Source organism: Pteropus vampyrus, unplaced genomic scaffold, assembly GCF_000151845.1.
Source record: "Pteropus vampyrus isolate Shadow unplaced genomic scaffold, Pvam_2.0 Scaffold185, whole genome shotgun sequence".
Lineage (NCBI taxonomy): Eukaryota > Metazoa > Chordata > Mammalia > Chiroptera > Pteropodidae > Pteropus > Pteropus vampyrus.
Genome location: NW_011888966.1, coordinates 66,250 through 92,021, shown reverse-complemented (window position 1 = coordinate 92,021; position 25,772 = coordinate 66,250). Strand labels below are relative to the sequence as shown.

Genomic DNA, 25,772 nt, shown 5'->3' with positions numbered 1-25,772 from the left:
TATTTCATGTGCCAGCAGGCAGGAACAGACCTGGAGGTTCTGTTCTTGTGGTTTCTGATTGTGAGTCATAAGAACAAGAAGAACTTGTATCCATTTGCAAATCAGATTAATTATCTACTACATTCCAGATGATCTGGTGAAACTTCTTGCTGAATGCAACACTGGTTCTAGTCTTCCTGGTCTCCTTTGCCTCCAGAGGTCACCTAGTCCATCCTGCTTCTCGGAAGGTTTACCTTTTTTACTTTCTAGGACATGATTTCTGGTATCAGCCTGGGAAACTCTGGCACTGCAGCCAATAATCCTCGCAATACTCAAAGCCTTCCAATTTCTCCACTTGTTTCCGCCTACTACGTCTCAACGTAAGCAAGTCTGAAAATTATTTGCCATAATCTGGAAAATTTCCATCTCACAGACTTCGAGCTCTCCTAGAGTAGTTGGTACTCCTTTTGCTGCTTTGTATTCCTTTCTCAGCCTGAGTTCCACAGTCTGACTTTTCTATTTAGCCCTTTGATGTGACCGTACTGTCTTGATATCTTGCTCTTTATTCTTCCTCTTTCTTCCAACCTGATATAAATTCGGTTTTCTATTTTCCTGCTCCAGAGATTGGTTGTGGAGTAAGGATAGAAGAAATTCCGTACAATGGACTCCACAATCCTACTATCATCACCCTTGACCTAAGCCCCGTAGACGCCTAAAGATGCCTCTTATTTAATGTCATGTTGCTTCCTATGACACCCATCTCCATATCATTACCTTTTTCTGATCTAAAACGCAAATCTTCTATTGGCTTTTCATCGCTTTTAACATTATTAACCAACTTGACATAATTGAAATTTATCAAATGCTACAACTGCTTCTGGCCATATGTAGTAGGTATACTTTCCCTGTTCCTATGACTAAGTACGACTAAAACACAAATAAAATAAACATAAGAAGACCATAAAGTGGAGAGAAGGTGGATGGGCTGGGGACCTGCGGACTTGAAGCATTAACACAGTGCTGAGTTTCCTGGGCTTTGTTTTGGCTTCATGTATCCTGGACTTGGAGGTGAAGAAGATGGCAACCTGGAAACCCCAATAGGCACAGACAAAAAAATCCCCAACAAAGCTGCCCTTTCTAGCTAAAGGACCAGAAAAGGAGCACAAATGTTATCTGGCCTTAAAGAATATATATCCACGAACCCATCACTCTCAGCAGCCCATTTTGCTGCTAGGTTTCTTGTGAGATCTGTTTCATAAATAGTAAGAAATAAAGGCAAACCAGGGGTAGCTGGACCCTCTACAAGGCACTAATGCCTTGTCTAAACATTTCTCCTCTTTTATTCAATTTATGAGGTCTTTTTTCCTGATGGAATCAAGTAACACATTCATTATAACTATTTCTATGTAATTTACGACAGGTGTAGTCATGTTATTGACATTAACCAGATGCCAACAGGTAATAAAGAGGACCAGAATTTAATCTGACTCTACAATCCTTATTGATTACTCAGTAAGTGCTAGGCATTGTGCTAGGTCATAGAGACTGTATAATGTCCATTAAATGACTGCCCTGATGGATCCTAGAGTTTTACTAAAAGCAGGTGACATTCAGAAATTCAAGGAAGCAGTGTGTTTATTATCCAGATTTGGGGAGGTAGTACATGTAGTCATACAGATATGGTGTAAATACCTTACCCAAGCTAGCCTAGTCAGAATCTCATTCAAGAGAGCTTGGAATTAAAGCAGAAGACCTGTGTTTGGGTTTTTGAACTAGGAAGTCATAGCAGAGGTTGCTAGGTGTCTACCAATCCCCTTTGTCTATAGCAATAAGACTGTAGCTGGAAACCTGCTAGCCCAACTAGATTTGACATTTCCAGCCTCTAACAGGTGGCCATGTTTATGTGATCCAGTTCAAATTAAAGGACTAGGAGTGGAAGTAAGGCATGCAACTCCTGGATTATTTTTCTCAAGTGTCTACTAGTGCTCCTTGGAAGATAACAAAGAAGCAGTGTATTTTTGAAGCAGTCTCATCCATGCTGGAGAACTGACCTGATAGTTGACTGCCATCCATTCACCACAGGGCAGGAACAATCCTACAGTCAAACGTTAAGCAGCACATTAAGATATTAAAAGTCATGGCCTTTGCTTCATGAGAGCTTTCTTCATATCCAACTCCCTTCCTACCTCCCCAGTAATAAAAAGCATAGGGAGCAATGGTTGTACTTTTAATATTATGTAATAATATCTGCTCAATGCAGAAAGCAAACATAAAAAGCAATGATGGTAGAAAAGAAATGGAAAGCCGACCGGAACTATGAATGATCTTATACCGCCATCATGTCACCGTATTTACTAAACGAGTAAAACTGGGACAAATTCTCATTTGGATATTTAAGAGTATTGACCATCTCCATTTTTCTTATGGGTATTGGAAGCCAGCAAGCCCTCATAAATTTCCTGACCCCACTCTGGCACAGGAGTGGTGGGTAGACACTCCATGCAGGAGCGTCTGGGTGATGGACTTAAGGGTTGGCTTAAAGTGCCACCGTCCATGTAAGTGGGTATCAGAAGCAGCCGAACTGTCTCCATTTGATACAGAGTGGTGAGGATCTGAACATGAGAGTCAGTGGATGTGCTCTTATGCTAGGATGAAAGAATAACTTTCATGTCAGTTTACAGTAACATGGAATTGAAATTTAGACATCAGATGAAGACAAAAATATCTCAGGGAAGCCAGTGTAGAAAGCTGATAATAATTAAGAATCGAGAAGAACAATGTGCTTCTCATCTGATGCCAGTCTGAGCAGACGCCGAACTCTGAGACCTGTCCTCTACTGTTATTAGTCTTTGCCATCCTGAGGAGGAAAAAGGAAGAGGAAAAATATAAATTGAGAAATGGCACTTACATAAAATACTGATTTACTTTAAACTGACATATAGTTTGGGGATAAATGAAGATTCCAGATAAAAGCTAAGTTTATTACTGGAAAATAGATAGAAAAATAGAGGTACACTTCAGGTACACCTTATATACTTTGAATCTTTGCATTTGGAATTCCTTTCAGATCCTAAAATAATGATTACAAGGTCACTTTCAAAAACTACAACCTCTGCATTATCAGTTTCACGCATCTAACTTTCTTACAAACACTTCTTCTATTTCCAGCTCACTTCCTCTAGTACCCCAAACCCAGTCACGTTCTGATTCCACTTCTTCTGCTTTGAATTCACCAATAAGGAGTGAAACTGCAAAGCCCAAGACACATATCAATGGAATAGAATAGAGAGTCCAGAAATAAACACACATACATGGTTAATTAATTTACCACAAAGGAGCTAAGAATATACAATGGGGAAATGACAGTCTCTTGAATAAAGTGTTGGCAAAATCAGACAGTCACATGCAAAATAATAAAACTGGACCACCATCTTACGCCGTACACAAAAATTAACTCAAAATGGATTAAAGACTTGAACAAAAGACCTGAAACCATAAAACTCCTAGAAGAAAAACACAGGTGATAAGCTCCTTGATATAGTTCTTGGAGATGATTTTTTTTGAATCTGATACTAAGAGCAAAAACAACAAAAACAAAAATAAACGAGACTATATCAAACTAAAAAGCTACTGCACAGCAAAGAAAACCATCAATAAAATGAAAAGGCAAACTACTGAATGAGAGAAAATACTTGCAAATCATATATCTGATAAGAGGCTAATGTCCAAAATACGTAAAGAACTCATGCAACTCACAAAAACTCAGACAATCCATTAAAAATGGATTTTGTGTCAGAAGACACAAAAGCTAAACAGATGAACTGCCTAACAGGTATATGAAGAAATGTATGAGGAAATGTTTTTTCTTTAATATAATAGGATATTGATATTCTATGTCAATAGTTTTATATTTATATACTTTTTAAAAAGTTTAAGCATGATGGAGGGTATAAAATGACACAGTAATTAAACTAGGAAATGAGAGAAATCAAGAATTATAATTTAAACATGATAATCACTATTTCAAAATATTTTGCTTTAGACTAGATTTGAAATACTGGATAGTGGCTACAGGTGAAGTCAAAGAGTTTTTATATTTTACTGAAGATTTGTGAATTTGTGTGTATTTTATTAGAATAAACAAGCATGTTTAATTTCTGATGAGACAGAATAAAAGAGATGTTGGAGAAAAGAAACAATGGGGAAATAATAATGGTTCAAATAAATCAAACCCAATAAAAAATCTTCCTATGTGTAATAATGGAATAAATACATAATTCCCAAATTAAAAATAATGGTCAGAAGATCTGAATAGGCATTTTTCCAAATAAGTCATACCAATGGCCAACGAGTACATGAAAATATGCTCTAGGTCATTGATCATCAGAGAAATATAAATGGAAACCACAAGGAGGTATCATTGTGTATATAATATAAAAAATATAGGAGATAACAACTGTTGGCAACCCTTTTACACTGTTGATGCTATGGTCTGAATATGTCTCTCCAAATTTGATGTTGAAATCCTAACTCTTAAAGGAGAAGATATTGGGAAGTGCGGCATTTGGGAGAAGCTTAAGTCATGAGGATGGGATCCGCATGAATGGAATCAGTGCCATATAAAAGAGGCTCCAGAGAGATTGCGAGCCCCACTCCAACATGTGAGGGAAAAGTGAGAAGGCACTGGTTAAGGACCAGGAACAGGCTCTTCACCAGGAGGTAACCATACTGGCACCTTGATCTTGGACTTCTCAGCCTCTAGAACTGTTGTTACAAGCTACCTAGTCTGTGGTATTTTCTTACAGCAGCCTCAATGGACTAAGAGGGTGGGTAGGAATATAAAATGGTACAGCCACAATGGAAAATGGTATGAAAGTGCTTCAAAAATTAAAAATAGAACTACCACTGATCTAGCAATTCCACTCCTAACTGTACATCCAAAAGACTGAAAAATCAGGATCACAGAGAGATATCTGTACTCTTATGTTTACTGCAGCATTATTCACAATAACCAAAATATGGAAACAAGCCAAATGTCCATCAACAGAAAAACAGATAAAGAAAAAGTGATATGCACATACAATGGAATCTTATTCAACCTTAAAAATGACAGAAATACTATCATTTGCAATAACATGTCACGGGAAGACATCATGCTGAGTGAAATAAGCCAGTCACAGAAGGACAAATGCTGCATGATTCTATTTATGTGAGGTATCTAACGTAGATGAACTTATAGAAGCAGAAAATAAAGCCAGGGGATTGGGAAAGGGAAAAGAGAAATGTTGTGGCCTAATCAGTATAAAGTTGTACTAGATGAAAAGTTTCAGACGTCTGCTGTAAACTTAGTGCCTATGGTTAAAAACACGATCGTGCCCCCTGAATTTGAAGCAGATTAGTTAAATAGTGCTGACTAAATCTCTTCCTATTTCAAACCCTTCAGAGTCTCCCACTTAACTCTGAAGATCTGTCAATTGAGCATAAATGAATTAGGTGGCTTTATGAAAATTAAAAATGGCAAAGTTTTATGCAAATCGGAAACAGTACCAGGTAATACCCAGAGTATTTCAAAGAAAAGAGCAAAGTCGAGAGTTCTTATAGTAAAAAGTACATTCTTGAGAAGAATCAGTCCTGCATTCTGAACCTCTGGATTGGTCTGAGATGGTAATTTTCCAGATGTCTGGTGTTCTGGTTAACAGATGTCAGGCGGTCTGGATAATCTATGTCAGGCAGTCTGGACACATGAACATTCTTTCCTAAGTTATTTATTCTTTCTTAAGTCCTTCAGAGGGTTATCTATGGGAATATACATACCTCCAGGAGGCACCGATGCACAACTGAAAAGTTCAAAAGTTTAAATCTTCAGGCTAGTTAGGACAAAATCCAATCTATTCCTCATGCTTCAGCCCATTTGGTCTGACCAGCTTTGTCAGCTTGACTATACAGACTCTATTCTAAGTCAGCTTAGCTTTACTGACTTCATCTTGTTTTCTCCACTTATTCCTTAGATCAAATTATTCAACATATAATTTAGGGCATTGTCCCCTTGTGCGTATCAACTTCACTCTCGAGCCTTCCTTCTCTCCTGATCTCAATATTCACATGCTGTCGTCCAGCCCAGGTCTCAAAGCTGGCCACCCAACACTCATTTGGGAGCTTTCTGAACATTCCTGGTGATGAACTGATACTATAATTTTACAAGGTGTTTCTTTTGGTCAAAAGAAACACTAGAACTCTCTGTACTCGTACTTATAGCTTTATGAGACTCTCCATTTATCTCAAAATAAAAAAAGTTTAATAAATGTCAAATTTCCAATTGAGTTGGAAAATACTGAAGATCTAGGTATGAAAATACTGAAGATCTAGTTACAGTTTCCCACACTTATTCTTCTGTTTCTTGCTTTGGTTCTCCTTTCTTTCCAACTCGGTAGTTTAAAAAGCTTTCACATCTCTTCTCTATTTTAGGGTTTCAAAGCACTGCTTACTATTTTATTCCCACTCCATATTTCTGGGTACATCAGATAAAATTGTTTCAAACCTCCTGCTGAGGGAAGATCTACTGAGAATTATTTGTGCGGCATCTCTCACAAGCTACTTTACAGCCTCCAGGCAGTACTCAGAATACCTCGATGTCTTATGTGTCACGAGCCATCTATTTTACCCCCCATCAAGCTCCTCACCAATGACTGAATAAAGGAGACTCCTCAGCTGGGTGGAGGTGATTGAGAAGTAAAAGTGAACAAAATAGACATAGTCTCTAGAGCTGTTGGCCGGCCTCACTCCCCACTGCCTTCTCTGTTTCAGGTGGGTCGGGAGGGGATGTGCGAGGGTGGCCCTGGTGTGCAGCACTGCTGTGAGAATGCTCCAGATCGGTCCTTCCGGAAATAACTGCTGCGTATTCTGAGGAAAATCTGAGATTCCAATGCGCATCTTTCCTTAAATGCAGTCAGGCTCCTACGGGCTGGGCCGAGGGCTGGAGAATGAGCAGCTCCTTCCTAAATGTGCTAAGAGAGTATGTCCTGGTGTTTCTTTTAGGTCTCTACCAGGCCTTCTGTTCACGTGTTTGTCTTCTTGATCCTGTAGGCTGGAGGAAGAAGAGGGAATAGTGCACTGTAATTAGGAATTTAGGGGAGCAATGAAGGTCCTTTGCCTGTAACAAACTTTCATTTGGAAATGGGCAATCCGTTTCTGTGCCATGTGTTATAAACACCTTTTGTGTTCCTTCCACAGACTTGATAAAATGTCTTTCTTTTCATCATGGATCAAAGCTATTTTCATCATTGCCTTGGCATTTCCTCTTTACTCTGGTGGGTCCATTTTTCAGTTCACACGCTAACAAAATGCAGGAAAACAACTACTATGATGTAGAAACAGAGGAGCTTCTTTTATTGGGTTTGTAATACTTAAATCGGCAAAATTAAATACCTTTAATTAAATGCCAAAATTAAATACCAAAAATAAATACCTTTTTAAAAATTACATCAGTGGATTGCCTTTTCTCATTTTCCGCCTTGGAGAGGTGGAGATAAAGAGGTGGATTAGAATGAGCAGTAGAACTTAGCTTTTTGCTCATTTATGACTAAAGACAATGAGCTTTTTTTTTTTTTTCTTTTTAGAGGTCAGACTCCATGGTTGCTAAATGCAGAGTGTGGGGAGTAATGATGTCTTCTAGATCTGATATCCCTTGACCATCTGATTTGTTGTTTGCCAGTTATGAGTCTATTAAAGTCAAGGCTTTGTGTAAGGAGAGAATTCATTGATCCCTCTCCTGACGATTCATCTTTCTTTAAGCACAAGAGGACTAATTAATTTCAGAGTAAAGTAGATAAACAAAGGTGAAGTGTTGAATAGCCTTCTGATATTAACTGAGTAGTAATTATATAGTAAGTAATTTCTTCATGTCAGTGGATTTAACCACGGCATTGTCTTCTCTGAGTAGGATATCTCATCTATAAAAGGAGCAAAACAACTATGATATCTGCACAGGAGGGTTTGGTGATTATTAAACAATACATACAACTATTGCTCACAGAGTGAGATTAATTTGTAATTATGTTTTCAGATTTGAAGTTTTTTGTGAACTTATTATTTTGTTACCGCTGCAAAAGGCTCACCTCAGAACTTGCAGGTCTTGAGATGGCAATTTGCATAGTATTTTGCTACTAAAAGATATGGGTACTTTTCACCAGAGGCTGATTGCTTTTCTCTTCTTATTTTTAAATTTTTAAATTTTCATTCATGTGCCTATTGCAGAAACTGCTTTTATACCTTCACCAGCCATTCGTATGACGGTAAGTTAATATCGATTAATTTGGAAATTGAAAAAGATAAACATAATTTTTTTATATTTTAAATTTTAATAGCAAGTTTCACCAAACAAAATATATGACAGAATGATTCGTCAACAAGTTTTTTTTTTAAACTTTACTACGTTAAATTCAAGAAATAGAATCTTGCCAGCCATATAGAGCCATTTGGCATTTTAGACAAGGTAAAAATATCCCATTATTCAAAAAATTTCATTATTGGGTATAAACCTTGTTATACGCAAACATCTGATAAGGGTTAAAGTAGAATTGTTTATCCTAGCAAAACAAGAGGATTTAAAAAAAACAATTTTCTACTTAAAGGTGGATAAAATAATAATTTTCATATACTCAGAGTGGTATATAGAAGTGAAGAAAATGAATTACAGTTTTAAATATCTGAATAAATAAAGGTTACAAAGACATGTTAAAAGCACGTCATGTAAGAATACAGACAATATTATTTATGTAAATTGCCAGTACTGCCATCACTAAATTTTGTATAGTTATATATACATTTGCAAATACTAATATATATGAATATATACATATGTGGTGATAATCTGAAAGTATTAAAATATCTAGCAGTGGAAACACAGAAAGACAAGGGAACTGTAAAAAATTCAGTTTTATGATTTCTTGTGGTACAAATAATGAGGGGAAATATGAGCCAGGTATGAGAAGAAGTTGGAGCAGAGTGGCTACATTATAAAAAATACGTTCAGCCATTTGTCTGTTTCTTTAAAAAAATAATATTGGGTTTGTAAAAATATATCAATAGTATTTCATGTCTAAGTGGGCTGTAGGTAGTCTAATGTTTATTTTTAAACCTCAATATAGAATATTTTTATTCCATTTTGATGCATGGTATCTTGTATTAAGAATAAAGAACATTTTACTCAAAAAAGTTCATTATCTGATCAATTTTGTGTTGTTCTTTATGTTTCACAGCTAGACTGTAATGTGTATAAAGATCAGTTACATTTTTGCACCAAAGAACTGGATCCACTCTGCGGAACCAATGGCAAAACTTACGCCAATAGATGCACTTTCTGCAGTGAAATGCTGTAAGAAAACATGACTAAACATTGGCTCTTCTAATATGATAAACCATCATAAAATGAGAGGAAAATTCATGTTTCTGATAGCTTAGGCACAGCATATACAGAAAATAATTATTATCTCTGTAAATGCCACAGAAACACACTTTTACCTTTCTCTGAAGTTCTCATTTCTAAAAATAGTTTTTTATTTGACTTCTCAATATAACTTTGCTGAATATTCTGCAAATGCATAAATTAACTAATGTAAGTTAATTTAATTCTTAAGACTAACTAAAGGTAGTCCGTGACCAATATATTGGATTCTGAAGTCCAGATGATAACTGAAGACCAACTGTAGCTTCAAGCTACAGGAAGGATAGTTGAGCAAGAAAGCCTGCTGACTACACGAATCCATCACAGTGGGCTCCTTCATGCGAGGAAGCGACTTCTCTGCCAGTCCATGTTTTCTCCTAAATTCCACGATGGGCTCCAAACCTTTCTTAGAGAATAGGGCATTCGAGGACACTTCCACCCAAACTCTCCTCCTGTCTCCTGCACTCCAAAGGTGTTTGCAGTATAAAGATTCAGTCAGCCTTCTTACCTCCATCCTCATTTTCTCTCATAGATGTTTTCTCTTATTTAATCCCCCAAGTGGCTTCTACTTATAGAGAACCACTAAAACAATCTCTAATCCTCTCCTCTCTTAGGTCTGTGTGGGTTCCAAAACTGAGTCAGGACAAAGCAAATAAGGAGGACACTTGGGAGAAGGACATGTGCAGGGCTGGGGAGCAAGCGGGTCCCAGCTGCTTATGGAAGTGGAGTGCAGCCTCTCCACACTCTTCCGTAGTAAAATTCTCCTCATTTAGAAGCACTTAATGTAATGCCCAGGTAATTTTAAATGCTCTTTTTAGTAATTTTTTCTCTCTTTTTCTTTCTTTACAGAGAAAATAGTGGAGCGTTTGAATTTAGTCATTATGGTAAATGCTGACTCCGCCTGAGCACACATTCCTATGGTTTTTATTGCATCCTATTTTGCAGTGGCTTCTACAACCAATTGGCATCTTCTCAATCAGGGTTTAAATTCCTAGATGACAACACAAAGTACACAAGATGAAACACAGGATGTTGAAGAATTTTTCCAATTCTAAGATCTTTTGATTGATTTTTATTCTGTTCAATTATTAAATGGCAGTTGAAAAACTATCTGAGTTTTGTGTTTGATAACAAAGTCTAATGCAATTTACAATCATAAATAATCAATAAATTTTAAATAATATTATCTTTATTAAAATACCCTTTTACAATTGATTAGTAGGTTAAAACACATGAACACTTTTGATAACTATAAACAAGTAAATATTTTCAAAGTTGAAAAAATAATACATTACTTGGGTGTTTATTAAAATTATAGACACTTGGGCTCCTTTTTATCTGAAAGAATCAAAACCTCTAGAAGAGGGATCTGGGCACTTGAATTTAACAAGTACTCAGGACAATCTCATGATCACGAATGTTAGGCAATATGGACTTATATTCTAAAACACAGGACATGTCTATAATTCAATGAATTGTACAGCTTCTTCAAAGATATTGTATGATTTCTGAGGCTCGGGGGAAAATTACATTATTTTCTTTGTTTCCCACAGATCAGTCAAGACATAGGTTGGTAGTCTTTATGTAATCTAGATACTAGGCCTTTAGTATGACTTGCAAATGTTTTCTCCCATTTTCGCATTGTCCTTTAACTTCATTAATAGTGTCCTTTGAGGCAAATTCTTTAAAATTTAATAAATTCCAACTTATCTATTTTTCCTTTGTTACTTATGCTTTTGGTGTTATATAGAAGAAATTGCTGCTTAATCCAAAAACTCAAGAAGATTTACAGCTAAGTTTCCTTCTATGAGTTTCACAGTATTAGTACTTGCATTTAGATCTTTGATACATTTTGAGTTAATTTTTGTATATGGGTGCAAAGTGATAATTTTGCATGTTACTATCCAGTTGTCATAGCACCATTTGTTGAAAGGACTATTCTTTTGCCATTTAATTTCTTGGAACTCTTGTCAAAAATCAATTGATTAATCGAGACAGTGTAGTACTGGTGAAAAAACAGACAGATGAGTGGAACAGAATAGAGCACCTAGAAATAGATCCATATAAATATAGTAAACTTATCTTTGACAAAGGAGCAAAGGCAATACAATGGAGCACGGATACTTTTCTCAATAAATGGTACCGGAACAACTGGATATTTACATGCAAAAAACCTAGACACAGACCTTACACCTTTCACAAAAATTAACTCAAAATGGCTCATAGACCTAAATGCAAAATGCAAAACTATAAACTCCTAGAAAAGGACATAGGAGAAAACCTATATGACCTTGGGTATGGTGATGGCTCGTTAGATACAACACCAAAGCCTTGATCCATGAAAGAAATAATTGATAAACTAGAGTTTATTAAAATTTAAAACTTCTTTTCTATGAAAGATAATATCAAGAGAATGAAAAGACTGGGAGAAATATTTCCAAAAGCCACAGACTGGGAGAAATATTTCCAAAGACACATCTAATAAAGAAGTATTATCCAAGATATAACAAAGAAATCTTAAAACTCACAAATAAGAAAACAAACAACCCAGTTAAATAATGGAACAAAGACCTTAACAGACAACTCACCAAAGAAAATACACAGATGGCAAATAAGCATATGAAAAGATGCTCCAAATCATATGTCCTCAGAAATTTTAATAAAAAAAAATGAGATACTTCTACACACCTAATAGACTGGCTAAAATCTGGATCACTGACAATATCAAATGCTGGTACGGATGTGGAGCAACAGGAACTCTCACACATCGCTGATGGGTATGTGAATAGTACTGCCACTTTGGAAGACAATCTGGCAGTTCCTTACAAAACAAAATATACTCTTACCATAGGATCCAGCAATTGTGCTCCTTGGTATTTACCCAAAGGAGTTTAAAATTTATTTACACATAAAAACCTTTATTAGTACAGTAACTTTATTCATAATCCTCAAAACTTGGAAGTGACAGACATCATTCAGTACATAAGTAGATAAACAAACTTTGGTATATCTGGACAATGATATATTATTCAGTGATAAAAAGCAAAGAGTTATGAAGCCATGAAAAGACATGAAGAAAACTTAAATGCATATTGCTATGTGAAAAAAGCCAATCTGAAAAGGTTACATACTATATAATTTCAACTTATGATATTCTGTAAAAGGCAAAACTATGGAGATAACAAAAAGATGAGTGGTTTCCAGGGGCTGAGCAAAGACTGGGGAGAGACATGAAGAAGCACAGCATGATGACTTTTAGGGTAGTGAAATATTCTGTACCATATTATAATAATTGCTACAATACATTAAACTTTGGCTATAGCCATAGCATATATAACACTAAGAGTGAATTCTAAGGTAAACAATAAACTTTGGGTAATTATGATGTCTCAATGTAGGTTTATCTTTTGTAAAAAATGTACCATTCTAGTGAGTAATGTAGATAATGGGGAGAACTATGCAAACTTAAAACTGCTCTAAAAAGATAAAGTCTTAAAAAATCAATTGAGCATGTATGTATGAATTTATCGTGACTATTTTATTCTATTCTTCTATAGGTCTATCTTTATGCCAGTAGCATATTATTATTATTACTATTTATCACTATAGCTTTGCAGTATGTGTTAAAATCTGGATATGTGAATTCTCCAACTCTCCCCGCCCCCACAAGATTGTTTTTTGCCACACACGGTCCCTTGTATTCCAATATGAATTTTATTGTCAGTTTGTCAATTTCAGCAAAAATCACAGCGGGAATTCTGGTTGGGATTACACTGAATACGTTGATTGCTTTAAGAATTATTGTCATTTTAACAATATTAAGTCTTCCAAACTATGAAAATAGAATGCATTTTTATTTCTTTAGGTCTTCTTTAAACTTTTTTAGCAATGTTTGTTATTTAGTGTACAAATATTTCATTTACTTGGTTAAATTTACTCCTAAATATGTCACTCTTATTGAGTGAAAACTGTTTTCTTAACTTCATTTTTTGATTGTTAATTGCTAGGGTATAGCAATACAATGGTTTTTAAAAATATTCATATTGTTTAAATATTAATTTTGCTAAACTCATTTATTTGCTCTAATAACTTTCAAAATTTTGTATTGTGCTAAAAAATATGTAATATTTATCATCTTAACTACTTCCAACTGCGTAGTTCAGTAATGGTAAATATAAACGAACAACTAATTACAAAATCTTAGTACATTCATGTTGTTGATACTCTTATGCACAGAATGCACAAAAAATAACTAATGTTGCTAAAAAAGACAAAGGAATACACTTGTACCTTTCCTCGGAATTCTCATTTCTGAAAGTTGTTTGTATATGAGTTCTCAGAACATAATCATGCCGGCTGTTCTACAAACATGCAGATTAACTTAATTTAATTGATTACAAATTAGTAATGAGAGATTTGCAACCAATGTGATGAAATCCCAAAGCCCTAATGCTAAACACTGTATCTCTACTTATACTCTGAAATCTATCAACGAACCCATTCATGCTAGAAACTCCAGTGATGGTCAACTTTGCCTCCTGTGCTCTGTAACAACCTTTCACACCTTTCTAACATTGCAGGGCATTCTAGAACTCATCCACCAAAAGTCCCTTTCCTCTTTCCTTTACTCTGAAGGTATTTGTGGTCTGATGGCTCTGCCAGGCTTTCCTGTCTTACCCAGATTTTTTTCTTACAGATGTTTCTTCTCATAAAATTTTTGCATTTATAATTTTCAATTGCCACCTTTTTCTTAAAGACTACTCTCACAATTCCTAATTCTCTCCTTTCTTGGGTCTAGACAGGTTCTAAGCCTGACACTGGGGCTGAGCAAGTAGGAAGGGTCAAGTATCCCCATAGTGGGAGACATGAGAAGGGCAGGTCCTGGGAGCAGGTGGGTGGGGCCCAACTGCTTACAGTAGTGCAATAGTTTCTCCTTTTGTCCCAGGTTCTAATTACCTTCATTAAGAATTTGCAACAACATGGATGGACCTTGAAATAATCATATTAAGTTAAATAAGCCAGACAGAAAATGTTGAAAATCACATGATATCACTTATATGTGGGATATAAACCTTATAGCAACAAATGAACAGGACAGAGACTCATGGACATGAACAATGGACTAGTGGTTACCAGAGGATGGGGTAGGGGGGATAAATAAAAAGTTAAACAAACAAACAAACAAATTAAATAAATAAATAAATAAATAAAAAGTTAAAAAAAAGAAGCTCTTCGTGCATTTCTAGGGAGGCTAATGTATTCATGTAATAATTCCCTTTTCTTTCTCTCTCTTTCTATACAGAGAAAGTGGTAGCAAATTCAGTTTGGCTCCTTATGGTAAATGCTGACCTTTGATGGGAGTTATATATTCCTAGGGATTCTATGTGATCCCATTTTTACAGTGGATGCTACAGCGAATTAAGAGTTTTTGATGTCAGGGTCTTATATTTTTAGAAAGCTCAGGTGAATACTCCTATTGGACACAAGATGGAATATTGTACATTCAACATTCTTTCCAATTCTAAGATCCTGGGATTTCCGTGTTTTTATTTTATTTTATTTTTTTTGTGCAATCATTCAATGAGAGTTTGAAAGACTAATATCTTTATTGTATATTCGATAACATTTAACCTAATGCAATTAAAATCCTAAATATTTTGCTTAATAAAATATTAAATGGTATTATCTTTGAAAATCCTCTATTTCTTTGGTTGAGAAGTGAGTTAACACAAATGTGTACTTTTGGTAATTATAAGTAAAATAAAGTAAGTAAAAAGTTAATTTCCAAATATTGCATTTCTTGGGTATTAATAAAAGGTAGAGACAGCTGAGATCTTCCCTTTCCTAACGTATTGGAAACTTAGGTTGTTGAGTTTGAGAACTTGGAATTTCTGACAAGCACTCAGATCAATGTTATGGTCAGGAAACCTGACAATACTAACTTAGACTGTAGGATTTGTCTAAAGTTGAATGTACTAAAGAATCTATACAAAGACAATGTAAAATTTACGAGGTTTGGAAGAAACCTATCATATTTTTCTTTCTCACTTACAAGTCAGTCAAGATGTATAAGGATGATCCTTAACTTAGGACTACCTTTACTGTATTCAAACAGATGTTTCTCCATAAAAGTCTTTATGTGTGTGCCTAAGGCTCATATAAAGTTTGAATTTAATTGCAGAAATGTAGATTTGAAGACAGCTATAAATTCATGTCATATTCTATTCCATGCAGGCTGTCCTTTTCAATAAATATTTTCACATCTCAAGAGTGAACAATGTACTGGATATTTATTCATATAGTATCTCCAATATGAATTTTAAAGAACTATATTCATTAAAACATTAATTTTTAGAGCTATATTTTAAAAATTATTCACCCAGTTACATAGCCTTTTTCTTTACAGAGGGCTTGTATGAAAATTAATTCAGTGAACACTGGTATATTCGCTTATGTATTTTTTTTAATTCTTCATATTCAACAAGGGCCTACTATATGTCAGACACTGTGGTAAGCAAAAGCAGAAATAGATACTGTTCTCTAGGAGCTTTCAACGTACTGGTTAAAGTTCTCATCCATTATAGAAAGGGAATTTTTTATTGAGTGAGTATTCACCACAAAGGCTCTGAGAACTTCATACATTACCTTAGTTCTTAGTAGAATATTGTTAACTATAAATTGGCTCCATATGTTAGCCTTCATGAAAGTGAGTCTCAGGGAATTTAACAATATATATAAAACCTAACATTCAATAATGAAAAAGCAATTTTAATAAACAGTTATTTTACTCTTTTTTAAAAATACTTTTATTATGGTATTTCCATGTGATATTTATCATTTATAGAGTATAATTTGGTGATTTTTTTTTTTTTAGTAAATACAGACTGATAATCAACAATTGCTGCAATCAATTGTAGGGCATTTCAATCCTCAAAGCTCCCTTGTGTCTGTTGGCAGTCATCCTCCTTTTTACTCCAAGCCCCAGGCAATCATTAATCTATAATTATCCCTATCTGTTTGTCTTTTCTGGATATTTTATATAAATAAAATGAAACAATATACAGCCTTTCGCATGCACTGCTTTCTTTTAGTGTAATGGTTTTGTGATTCACCCACATTGTAGATTGTATTAGTAGTTCATTATTTTTAATGATAAATAGTATTCTACTTTGCATTGATAAACCACATTTTAAAATTTATTTACCAACTTCATAGGCATTTAAATTGTTTCAGCAATTTGACTATTAAGACTAAGGCTGCTATGAACATTATTGAACAAGTCTTTTTATAGATTTATGTTTTTGTTTCTTCTGGGTAAATTCCTAGAAATGGGTGGATCATATGGCAGGTGTATGTTGAACTTTTTAAGAAAATGCAAACTATTTTCCAAAGTGGCTGTACCTTTTACATTTCCATCAGCAATATGCTAGTGTACTGGTTTCTATGCATCCTCACCAACAGTTGTTTTACTTGTATTTTGGATTATAGCTGTTACAGTGGTTGAACTTATTCTTGTTATAATAATTAAAATGCAATTAATTCAGTATATTAAATTCATATGTATCTATATACTATGGCTTTAATTAAGAAAATAAAAACAAAAATTAATAGAAGATAATATACCAAATATTAAAGTGGTTGCCTCTTGATGATGAAATTATGTGTGTTTACTTTTCTAACTTTCTGAATCTTTCATCTTCATGAGGAACATGTTTTACTACTATAAGAGAAAATATAGCCTTCGACAAAGCAACAAAATATCTCAAGTTTTTCTAATGTTAAATAATCTATGGTTATCTACCTTAACATTCCTAAGAAGTGATAAACATCAAAATGTCCCCTCCATTTCCCAGGCTGACACTCTGAGTCAGGACGGGCTTTATTAAGATCTGGAGAAGTGCAGAAGGCTTTCTTGGTGCTCTCAATCAGGCCGGATGTGTGCACACACAGCCATTATTGCCATCCGTCCCACTACACTTCCTAGCTACTACCTGGGCACACAGACCTGGGCTGTTCTAAACCTGCTTGTTCCTTTACACATATCCTAATGCTGCTTAGTTCTTCTGACACGCATGTATAGGAGCTATCACAACAAACTCTACAGGGCATGTATTATGAGGTAGTTTCATGTTTTGGTGAGGATTACCAAAGCTTTCTCATTCAAAATTGTAAATGTCACTTAGTTAGCACAAATTGGAAATCTTGTCCAAATTAATACTTTCCATTTGTCCAAGTGCTAATGAATTAACTATGTATATTGCACCATTCTGGGTACCACCAAAGAACCTATAATCTTACAATGAACTATATACCCAAATATAGGGAGCTAAGTGTCTTAATGGAGACATTCATGAAAGAGTCTAAAGGAGTTTGAAAAATGAACACTTTTGTTTTCATTTGCATGATAAAAGTTGTTTTATGGAGATGGTTACATTGACTACTGGGTATCAGTTGATTATGGTACCCATGTTTATGGAGGCACAGGATGTCTTAACACAAATATCTAGTGGCCAAAACCAAGGGAAGAGCCTCCCCACCTTTCTCATATCAAGCTTCTCTTTGGCCCTTTTACTGTATTCATGGCCCTACTTCTTCTTGCTTTTAGTTACTCTCAGGACACATAAAAAGACCACACGCCATGCTTTAAATGATGCCTCAGGAAACCATCAATATAAATTACCATTAATTCAACTTGTCCAGATCAAGAAAAACCTAAATGTCAAAACAAGACTGTTGTTTGTTCTATACCATGACATTGCACTTGAGAGCCCTACAAAATTTTTAAAATAGAGGGACATATGGTGTTCATGGCTGGAAGGCTAAAAATAGTAAAGATGTCAATTTTTTTTGAAGTGATCCATAGAGTCAAAAGAATTTCTGTCAAAATCCCAACAAGATTTTCTGTAGATAAAAGCAAATTTATCTTAAATTTTATTTGGAATGACAAAGAACTAGAATTGCAAAAACAATCTGAAGAAACAATTTAGAAAAATCAAAATAGTCTTAGGTTATATATATACTAAATAGCTACAATAATCAAGACAGTGTGGTGCTGGTGGACATATACATATACATATATGTACACATATGGATATAATGCATATATAATATATATACTTTTTTATTTTTTAGTCTTGCTAAAGTCGTATCGATTTTGTTTACTGTTTCAAAATATTAACTCAGTTTTACTGATCTTTTCTATTGTTTTTCTGGGCTTCATTTTATTTATTTCTGCTTTAATCTTTGTATTTTCTTCCAATTTTGGCTTCATATGTTCTTCATTATCTAGTTCTTTGAAGTTTAAAGTTAGGTTATATATTTGAGATCTTTCTTTTTTCTTAATGTAGGTGTTTATCTCTATAAATCTCCCTCTTAAAACTGCTTTTGCTGCATCCCATAAGTTTTGGTATGCTGTGTTTCCATTTTTATTTGTTTCAAGAAATTTTTTCAGTTCCCTTTTGATTTCCTTATTGACCCGCTGGTTCTTTGTAAGTATGTTATTAATGTCCAGGACAACAGTGTGTGTGTGTGTGTGTGTGTGTGTGTGTGTAATATAAAAAGCCTCTCAACAGCTTCAACTCTAGGCTTCAGTTTACTTTTCCCTTTTACCTTTCTGCACCAGAAAGATTGGTCTATCACAGACATCTCTGATGTTGTCTACATAAATAATTCGAAGAGCTGGTATAAGCATAATCGTTACTTTACTATTAAATGTGGGTTTTTCTATTAAATTGACATGGAAAATAATTAATCTTAGATATTTCTTTCTAAATCCCAGTAAATTTCTTTACTGTGAAAAAGAGTAGGTAGGGGCAGAGTAACAAATGTCCACCAACTATACAAATTAAATGCAACAGTTCTAACTGAATTCCCCAGCAGCCTTCTCTCTCTCTTTTATCCCAGAAATTCATATCTTATGCTTCGGCCCAGCCTTCCCCAAAGCTTGCTGGTCCCAAGACTCTCCTGAAAAGTTTAAAAACATAACATTGCCCGGGCCTCACCATAAACACTTGTTCCCCAGTCTTGGTGATGACACTGAGTACCCTAAAAATCTCTCTAGTTAATGTCAAGTCTTGATTGTAATACCGTACAATAGTCTTATAAGACACAACTATTGGGGTAAACTAGTCAAACTGGTTCTCTTTGTATTATTTCTTATAACTGTAAATCTACAATTGTCTCAAAGTAAAAAAAAAAAAGTTTAAGACAGAAATATTTCCAACAGAGTATAATTCAATTCAGGTATTGAAAGGTGCTGAGGGTCTGGGTATATTTCTAATTATTCTTCTTTTCCTGCTTAAATTATCTTTTTCCTTTCCAACTCAATTGTTTCATAGTTTTCACATATCTTAAATCTATTAACACATTTTATTACTATCTCCTTTCTCCATAATTCTGTATTCATCAGACCAAGTTGTTCTCAAGCCTCCTGAGGGAAGATCTATGGAGAAGTATCTGTGAAGTATCTCTCATGACCTACTTTACAGCCTCCAGGGGGAACACAAAATACCTCTGGGCTTTGTCTGCCTTGGGATCTTGTTTTCCTCCATTAAGCTCCTCACTTACATATCAATAAAAGCGTCTTAAGGGGATAGAAAAGATTGAGGAGGGAAGGTGAACCAGATAGTCACAGTTTCAAGAGCTGTGGGCTTCACTCCCCATTCTCTCTCTGTGTCAGGTATGTCAGGTGGAGGATTTAGAAGGTAGCCCTGGTTTGTAGCGCTGCTGGGAGGACTACTCCAAATATGCACCATTTCCTTAAATGTAACTGATCTAATGAATTGGGAAAGCAAGCGGTCTTTTCTTCCATGTGAAAACAGGACTTTTCCCCAGGCTTTCTCATGTATCTATGGACTTTTCAAGAAATATGTTATGTCTTGTTAATTGTTATGTCATGTTGAATCTGAGGTTTGGGAGAAGAAAAAAGAAAATAGTTTACCTAAATTAGGAATGTAGGGGATTGGAACAGTTTGGTTCTTTCATCCGTAAGAAATTTTTCGTATGTGGACTGTGGATTCTATTTATTATTCATGGAAAAATCAGGATTTGTCCCTGTTCGTGGGTTATAAAGCATTCTGAATGTTTCATTCACAGACCTGACAAAATGCCTTTCTTCTCCTCACGGATCATTATTTCCTTTGCACTTCTTTTCTGTTCTGGTGAGTAAATTTTCCAGTCTTGGGTAAAACACTTACGTATTCTAGAATATTCAGGAAACACTGGTGTAATTTAATTTATCAAATCTGTAATACTTAAACTGGTAAAGCAAAACTGAGTATGTTACATATTTCTTCTTTAAACTGCCTCAGTGGATCACTTTTCCTTATTTCCCACATTAGAGAAGTGGAGACAGAATGGTGGGTTAGAATATCCAGTAGGTTTAAGGTCTTTGTTCATCTATCACCCAAGAACTTTAAATTCACTTTTCCTTTTGGGGGTTCACTTTCTATTGTTATGAAATGCATAATGTGAAGGGAAATGACGTCTTCTAGATCTGGTATTCCCTGACAATCTGATTTGATGTTTGTCAGCTCTGATTCCACTTTCTCAAGGCATTGTCTATGGATGGAACTCATTGACAACTTTAGTATCAAGTTATCGTCCTTAAAACTTATGGTAGTTCTTCAATTTCAAAATAAGGCAGTTTGTAAGGTTTTGGATAAAGGCACACAATTACAGTGACTAACTGATTAATGAAACACTGGTTAATTTCCTTCACATTTAAGTGACTTTGGCAAAGTATTGTTTCTTTTGACTAGGATCTCAATTATAAAGGTGAGAAAGCAGTTGTATCTCTTAAGCACAGTGTTGGGAATAATTGAAAAATAATGAAATCATTTTTCACAGTGAGATTAATTTGGAATTAAAAATTTTCTTGATTTTCTTTTATGTTGTGAATTTAATGTTTTGGTGCTGCCATAAAGGGCCATTATATCATTTGATTTTTTACTGTTGGCAAATTTCATACATTTTTGCTACTAAGAGATGTGTTCACTTACTTCTAAAGACTGTTTTTGTTTTTTTTTAACTTTTCTTTTATGTCATTTTCATCTCTCTCTGTGTGCTGTGTTTTTTTTTTACAGAAGCTTCTTTTCCATTTAATAAGGTAAGGTAATACTGATTCTTTAGGAAGTTAAAAAAGGTACACTATTAACATTTTTTATACTATAAATTTTAACAACATAATTCACCAAACAAAAGGTATAAAATGAGTCTTCAAAAAAGTAAAAATCTGTATTATCAATTCACTAAGTATAAGAAATTGCATCTTGCCAGCAATAAAATATCATTTGGTATTATCCTGACAAGTGAAAATATTTAGGATATCCTATTTCCTAAAAATTCTATTTTGAGGCATCAACCTTATTGTATGCAAGCATCTGAGAGAGGTTAAAGGTCAAAGAGTAGACATGTTCATCCTAGTAAAACAAAAGGAAAAAAAAGAGCCATCCCAATTACTCATCTTTGTATTTACACAGTGGACTATTACACAGAGTAAAAAAAAAAAATTAATTACAGCTCTAAATATCAGAATACTTAAAGGTCACAGAAAAGTGTAAAATATAGGTCATATAAAAATATAAAGAATGGTTTTATTTATGTAAATTACCAAAACTGTAAAAACTAACAAAATTATGTACGTGTGTGTATGTGTGTGTGTAGTGAAATTATAGAGAAATAGAGAGATAATTAAAACAGAGAATACTGCTTTAAGATTTATTTGGATATGATCGATGATAGAGATGTGAGTTAGGAGAAGAGAGAGGGCATTATTCATTGAAATTACAGTCTTTTTTGTAAATAATAGGAGACATCTTGATAATGTTTTACATTTTAAGTGGGTGGTGGTTACATTGACGTTTGTAGTTAAACTTGCATATAGAATATATTTATTCCATTTTGATGTGTGGCATTTCATATTGGAACTGAAGAACATTTTATTCAGCTGCTCATTAACTGATAAATTTCATATCGTCTTTCAATATCTTACAGCCAAACTGTTATTTGCACAAATATGCACCACTTGCTTGTACTGGAGAAATTAAGCCAGTCTGTGCAACCAATGGCGAAACTTATCGCAATGAATGTATTTTCTGCAGTGAAAAGATGTAAGAATACAGTAGAAAATATTTTCTCTTCCAAAGTAATAAAGAAGTCATTACAAAAGAATAGGAAAATCTGAAACCTAAGCACAGCATATACACAGAATAACTGTCATAACTCTGTAAAAGATGTATGTTATATACTTGTATCTTTTTCTGAAGTTCTATTTCTGAAAAGTATTGCATGAGAGCTCTCTATATGTCATGCTGAATGTTCTGAAAATCAGTTAATTTGACCTAATTAATTTTATTATAATTGACTAATGATATACCAGTGACCAATATGTTGTAATTCAGAAACCCTGAGGCTGTACGGTAAATCGTGGTGATGCCGTGAGAATCAGCCTTGCAAGATCTCAAGCTTCAGGGAGTGTGATTGACGCAGGAGCCTACTGCTGAGCTCTGAACTCAATCACAGTGGACCATTTATTCTAGAAATGCATTCCTCTGATGATTTCCTGAACCGTCAACACAACATTTCTAACATTCTTGAGACCTCGGGGAAGTCCAGGACACTTCTACCAAACTTCCTTCCTTTCTCCTTCACTCTGAAGAGTTTGTGGTCTGAAGGTTCTGCCAACTTTCCTGCCTCCTTCCCATTTTCTCTCACAAGTATTTCCTTTCACAAAATCTTTGCATTTAGAGTCCTCAAATTGTCATCTCTTTCTCAAGGACCACAAACACAATCCCTAATCCTCTCCCTTTTCAGGTATGGGCACAATCCAAGAATGAGTCAGGATTGAGCAAGTAGGAAGGGTCAAATATTCCATAATAGGAGATGTGTAGGACAAAGAAACAGGTGAAGCCCAGCTGTCCATAGAAGAGGAGCAGAGACTCTCCCCACCTTGTCCCAAGTTCAAAATTCTCCTTGGGAAGCACTCAGTGCACTTTAAAATGCTATTTTAATAATTTACTTTTCTTTCTTTCTCTATAGACTTCTTCGAAAAAATATAAAATTTGATCATTTTGGGGTTTGCTGAATTTTGATGAAGCCATACATCCATATGGCTTTAATGGGATCGCATTTTGCAGTGGATTCTACAACTAGAATTAGAGCCTTCTCAATCAGGGCCTTAAAATCACAGATGATCATGTAAACCCTCCTATAAAACACAAGATGGAATACAGGATCTTCAAATTTAGTGCTACCTCTAAGATTTTATGATGTCAGGATTTTGATTCTCCATGTCCAATTACTTAATGACAGTTTGAAAAGTAACATCTTAAGTAGTACATGTTTGATAACATAAAACCTATTATAACTTAAAATCTTAAATATTTCACTCAAAAACATTAAAAGATTTTATCTTCATTAGTCTTTTTTTTTTTTTTTTATAATTAAGGCAACATTTTCCATTAGAATATAAAAGTACATTCACCTGGTTGCATGGCTTTTTTTTTTCTTTATAGAACCTTCTAAAATAGTTCTTCAATAAACATGGTATATTCCTATATGTTTTCTTTCTTCAACACATTACATAAAAGCCTACTATGTATCAGGCACTATCTCAGACAATAAGGGTAAGATGGTCAGTAAAATCAAATTTCAATATTCTTGAGAATCTTTCATTGTACTGGCTAAAGTTATTAACTATTAACAAATTAGAGCTCTTATTCATGGAGTGATTTTTGCTTATTAGACAATAGCTCTCTTTAGTCAGATGAAAGTAAGATGGGGAATTTCACTATATTTAAACCTGCCATTGCAGTAATGAAAAGGCAATTTTGATAGATAACTTGCTATGCTATTACTTTTAAAACAGATTTATTACGATATTTACTTACCAAAAACTTAATAATTTTTAGGTATAATACAATATTTTTTATAAATATATGGAAATAAGCAAGCATCACTACAATCCAATTTTAGATTATTTACATCATCCCATGAATGTTCTTCTGACCTGACTGCAAGTAATCTTTCTTCCCACTTCCATCCCCAGGCAACCACCAATCCATATTCTCTATTGTTTTGCCTTTTCCAGCCATTTCATATAAACAGAATGAAGTGATAAGTAGTCATTTATACTTGCTTCTTTCACTAGGCATAATTATTTGGAAGTTCATATACTTTATATCATCCATCAGTAGTTTATTAATTTTAGATGATGAATGATACTCCATTTTACACTGATCAACCACATTGTTTATTTAATTACTAGTTGATGAGAACTTGGCTTGTTTCCCTTTTTTCCTATTATGAATAGTGCTACTGTGAACATTAGTGTACAAGTATTTGTATGGACATATGTTTTGTTTCTTTTTCTCTTGGGTGAATAGCCAAAGTGGAATGGATGGTTCATATGGTTGGTATATGATGAACTTTTTCAGAACCTGTTATCCAAAGGGGCTTCTTACATTCCCATCAGCAATGCATGAGGGAATGTAAGATTATAGCTTCTCCATATCCTAACGAATGCTTTATTTTCATTTTTTGATTATAGCCATTGTGGCATTTATTATTTTTATAATCATAAACCATCTAAATCATTATATAAAATCTATGTATATACCTATGGTCATATTTTTTAAAAGGTCAAATCTTAATAGAATATACCACAATATTAAAATCAGTTGCTTCTGGGTGACAGAGTTAAGGTTTTCCTTTTTTTGCATTTCTATATCTCTCTTTTTGGTAATGATGATATATTTACTAATATAATGGAAAAATTAATTTCAAAAGGTAAAAAAAAACCCAATGTGTGTTATTGTTAATATGACATAATTTTATCCAATTAAACATTCTCCAGTAGTGACATTAGATACCAAAGTTTCTGTTCTAGTCCCCAGAATGATGTCCAGAGTAACCACTGGTTTTATTAAGCTCCAGGGAAGAGGTGAAGACAACCCTGGGCACCCTCAAACCAGCTGGATGTCAGGACGCACCGTCATTATTGCCATCTGCTATATACTAAATATTTGCGCCCCCGCCTCCAAATTCATATATTCTAATCCCAACCCCCAAGGTGATAGTACAGAGAGGTGGTAGTATAGAGAGGAGCCTTTGGGAAGTGATCATGGCATTAGGGCAGAGCCCTCATGAATGGGATTAGTGCTCTTATAAAAGAGATCCCAGAGAGCTAGCTTGTTCCTTTCACCACGTGAGGTTACAAAGAAAAAGACTACCATATAGCAAGTGGGCTCTCAACAAACACTGAACCTACTGGCACCATGATCTTGGACTTCCCAGCCTCCAGAATTGTGAGAAATAAATGTTTCTTGTTTATAAACGACCCAGTTTATGGTAT

The 25,772-nt window shown here is 34.6% G+C and overlaps 1 protein-coding gene across 2 annotated transcripts; it reads left to right on the top strand.

Annotated features, from left to right (window-relative positions):
• Positions 1 to 6,712: 6,712 nt before the first annotated feature.
• Positions 6,713 to 10,514, top strand: LOC111746354 (sperm-associated acrosin inhibitor-like). Of its 2 annotated transcripts, XM_023537285.1 has the most exons (5): positions 6,713 to 6,783; positions 7,210 to 7,286; positions 8,233 to 8,270; positions 9,237 to 9,352; positions 10,271 to 10,514. In XM_023537285.1, the coding sequence occupies exons 2-5, from the start codon at positions 7,220 to 7,222 to the stop codon at positions 10,314 to 10,316; spliced, it is 267 nt and encodes an 88-aa protein (XP_023393053.1). In that variant the 5' UTR covers positions 6,713 to 6,783; positions 7,210 to 7,219; the 3' UTR covers positions 10,317 to 10,514. The 2 variants fall into 2 exon arrangements, with proteins under 2 accessions (XP_023393053.1, XP_023393054.1); XM_023537286.1 differs by lacking the exon at positions 6,713 to 6,783 and having other exon boundaries at positions 7,244 to 7,371.
• Positions 10,515 to 25,772: the final 15,258 nt, after the last annotated feature.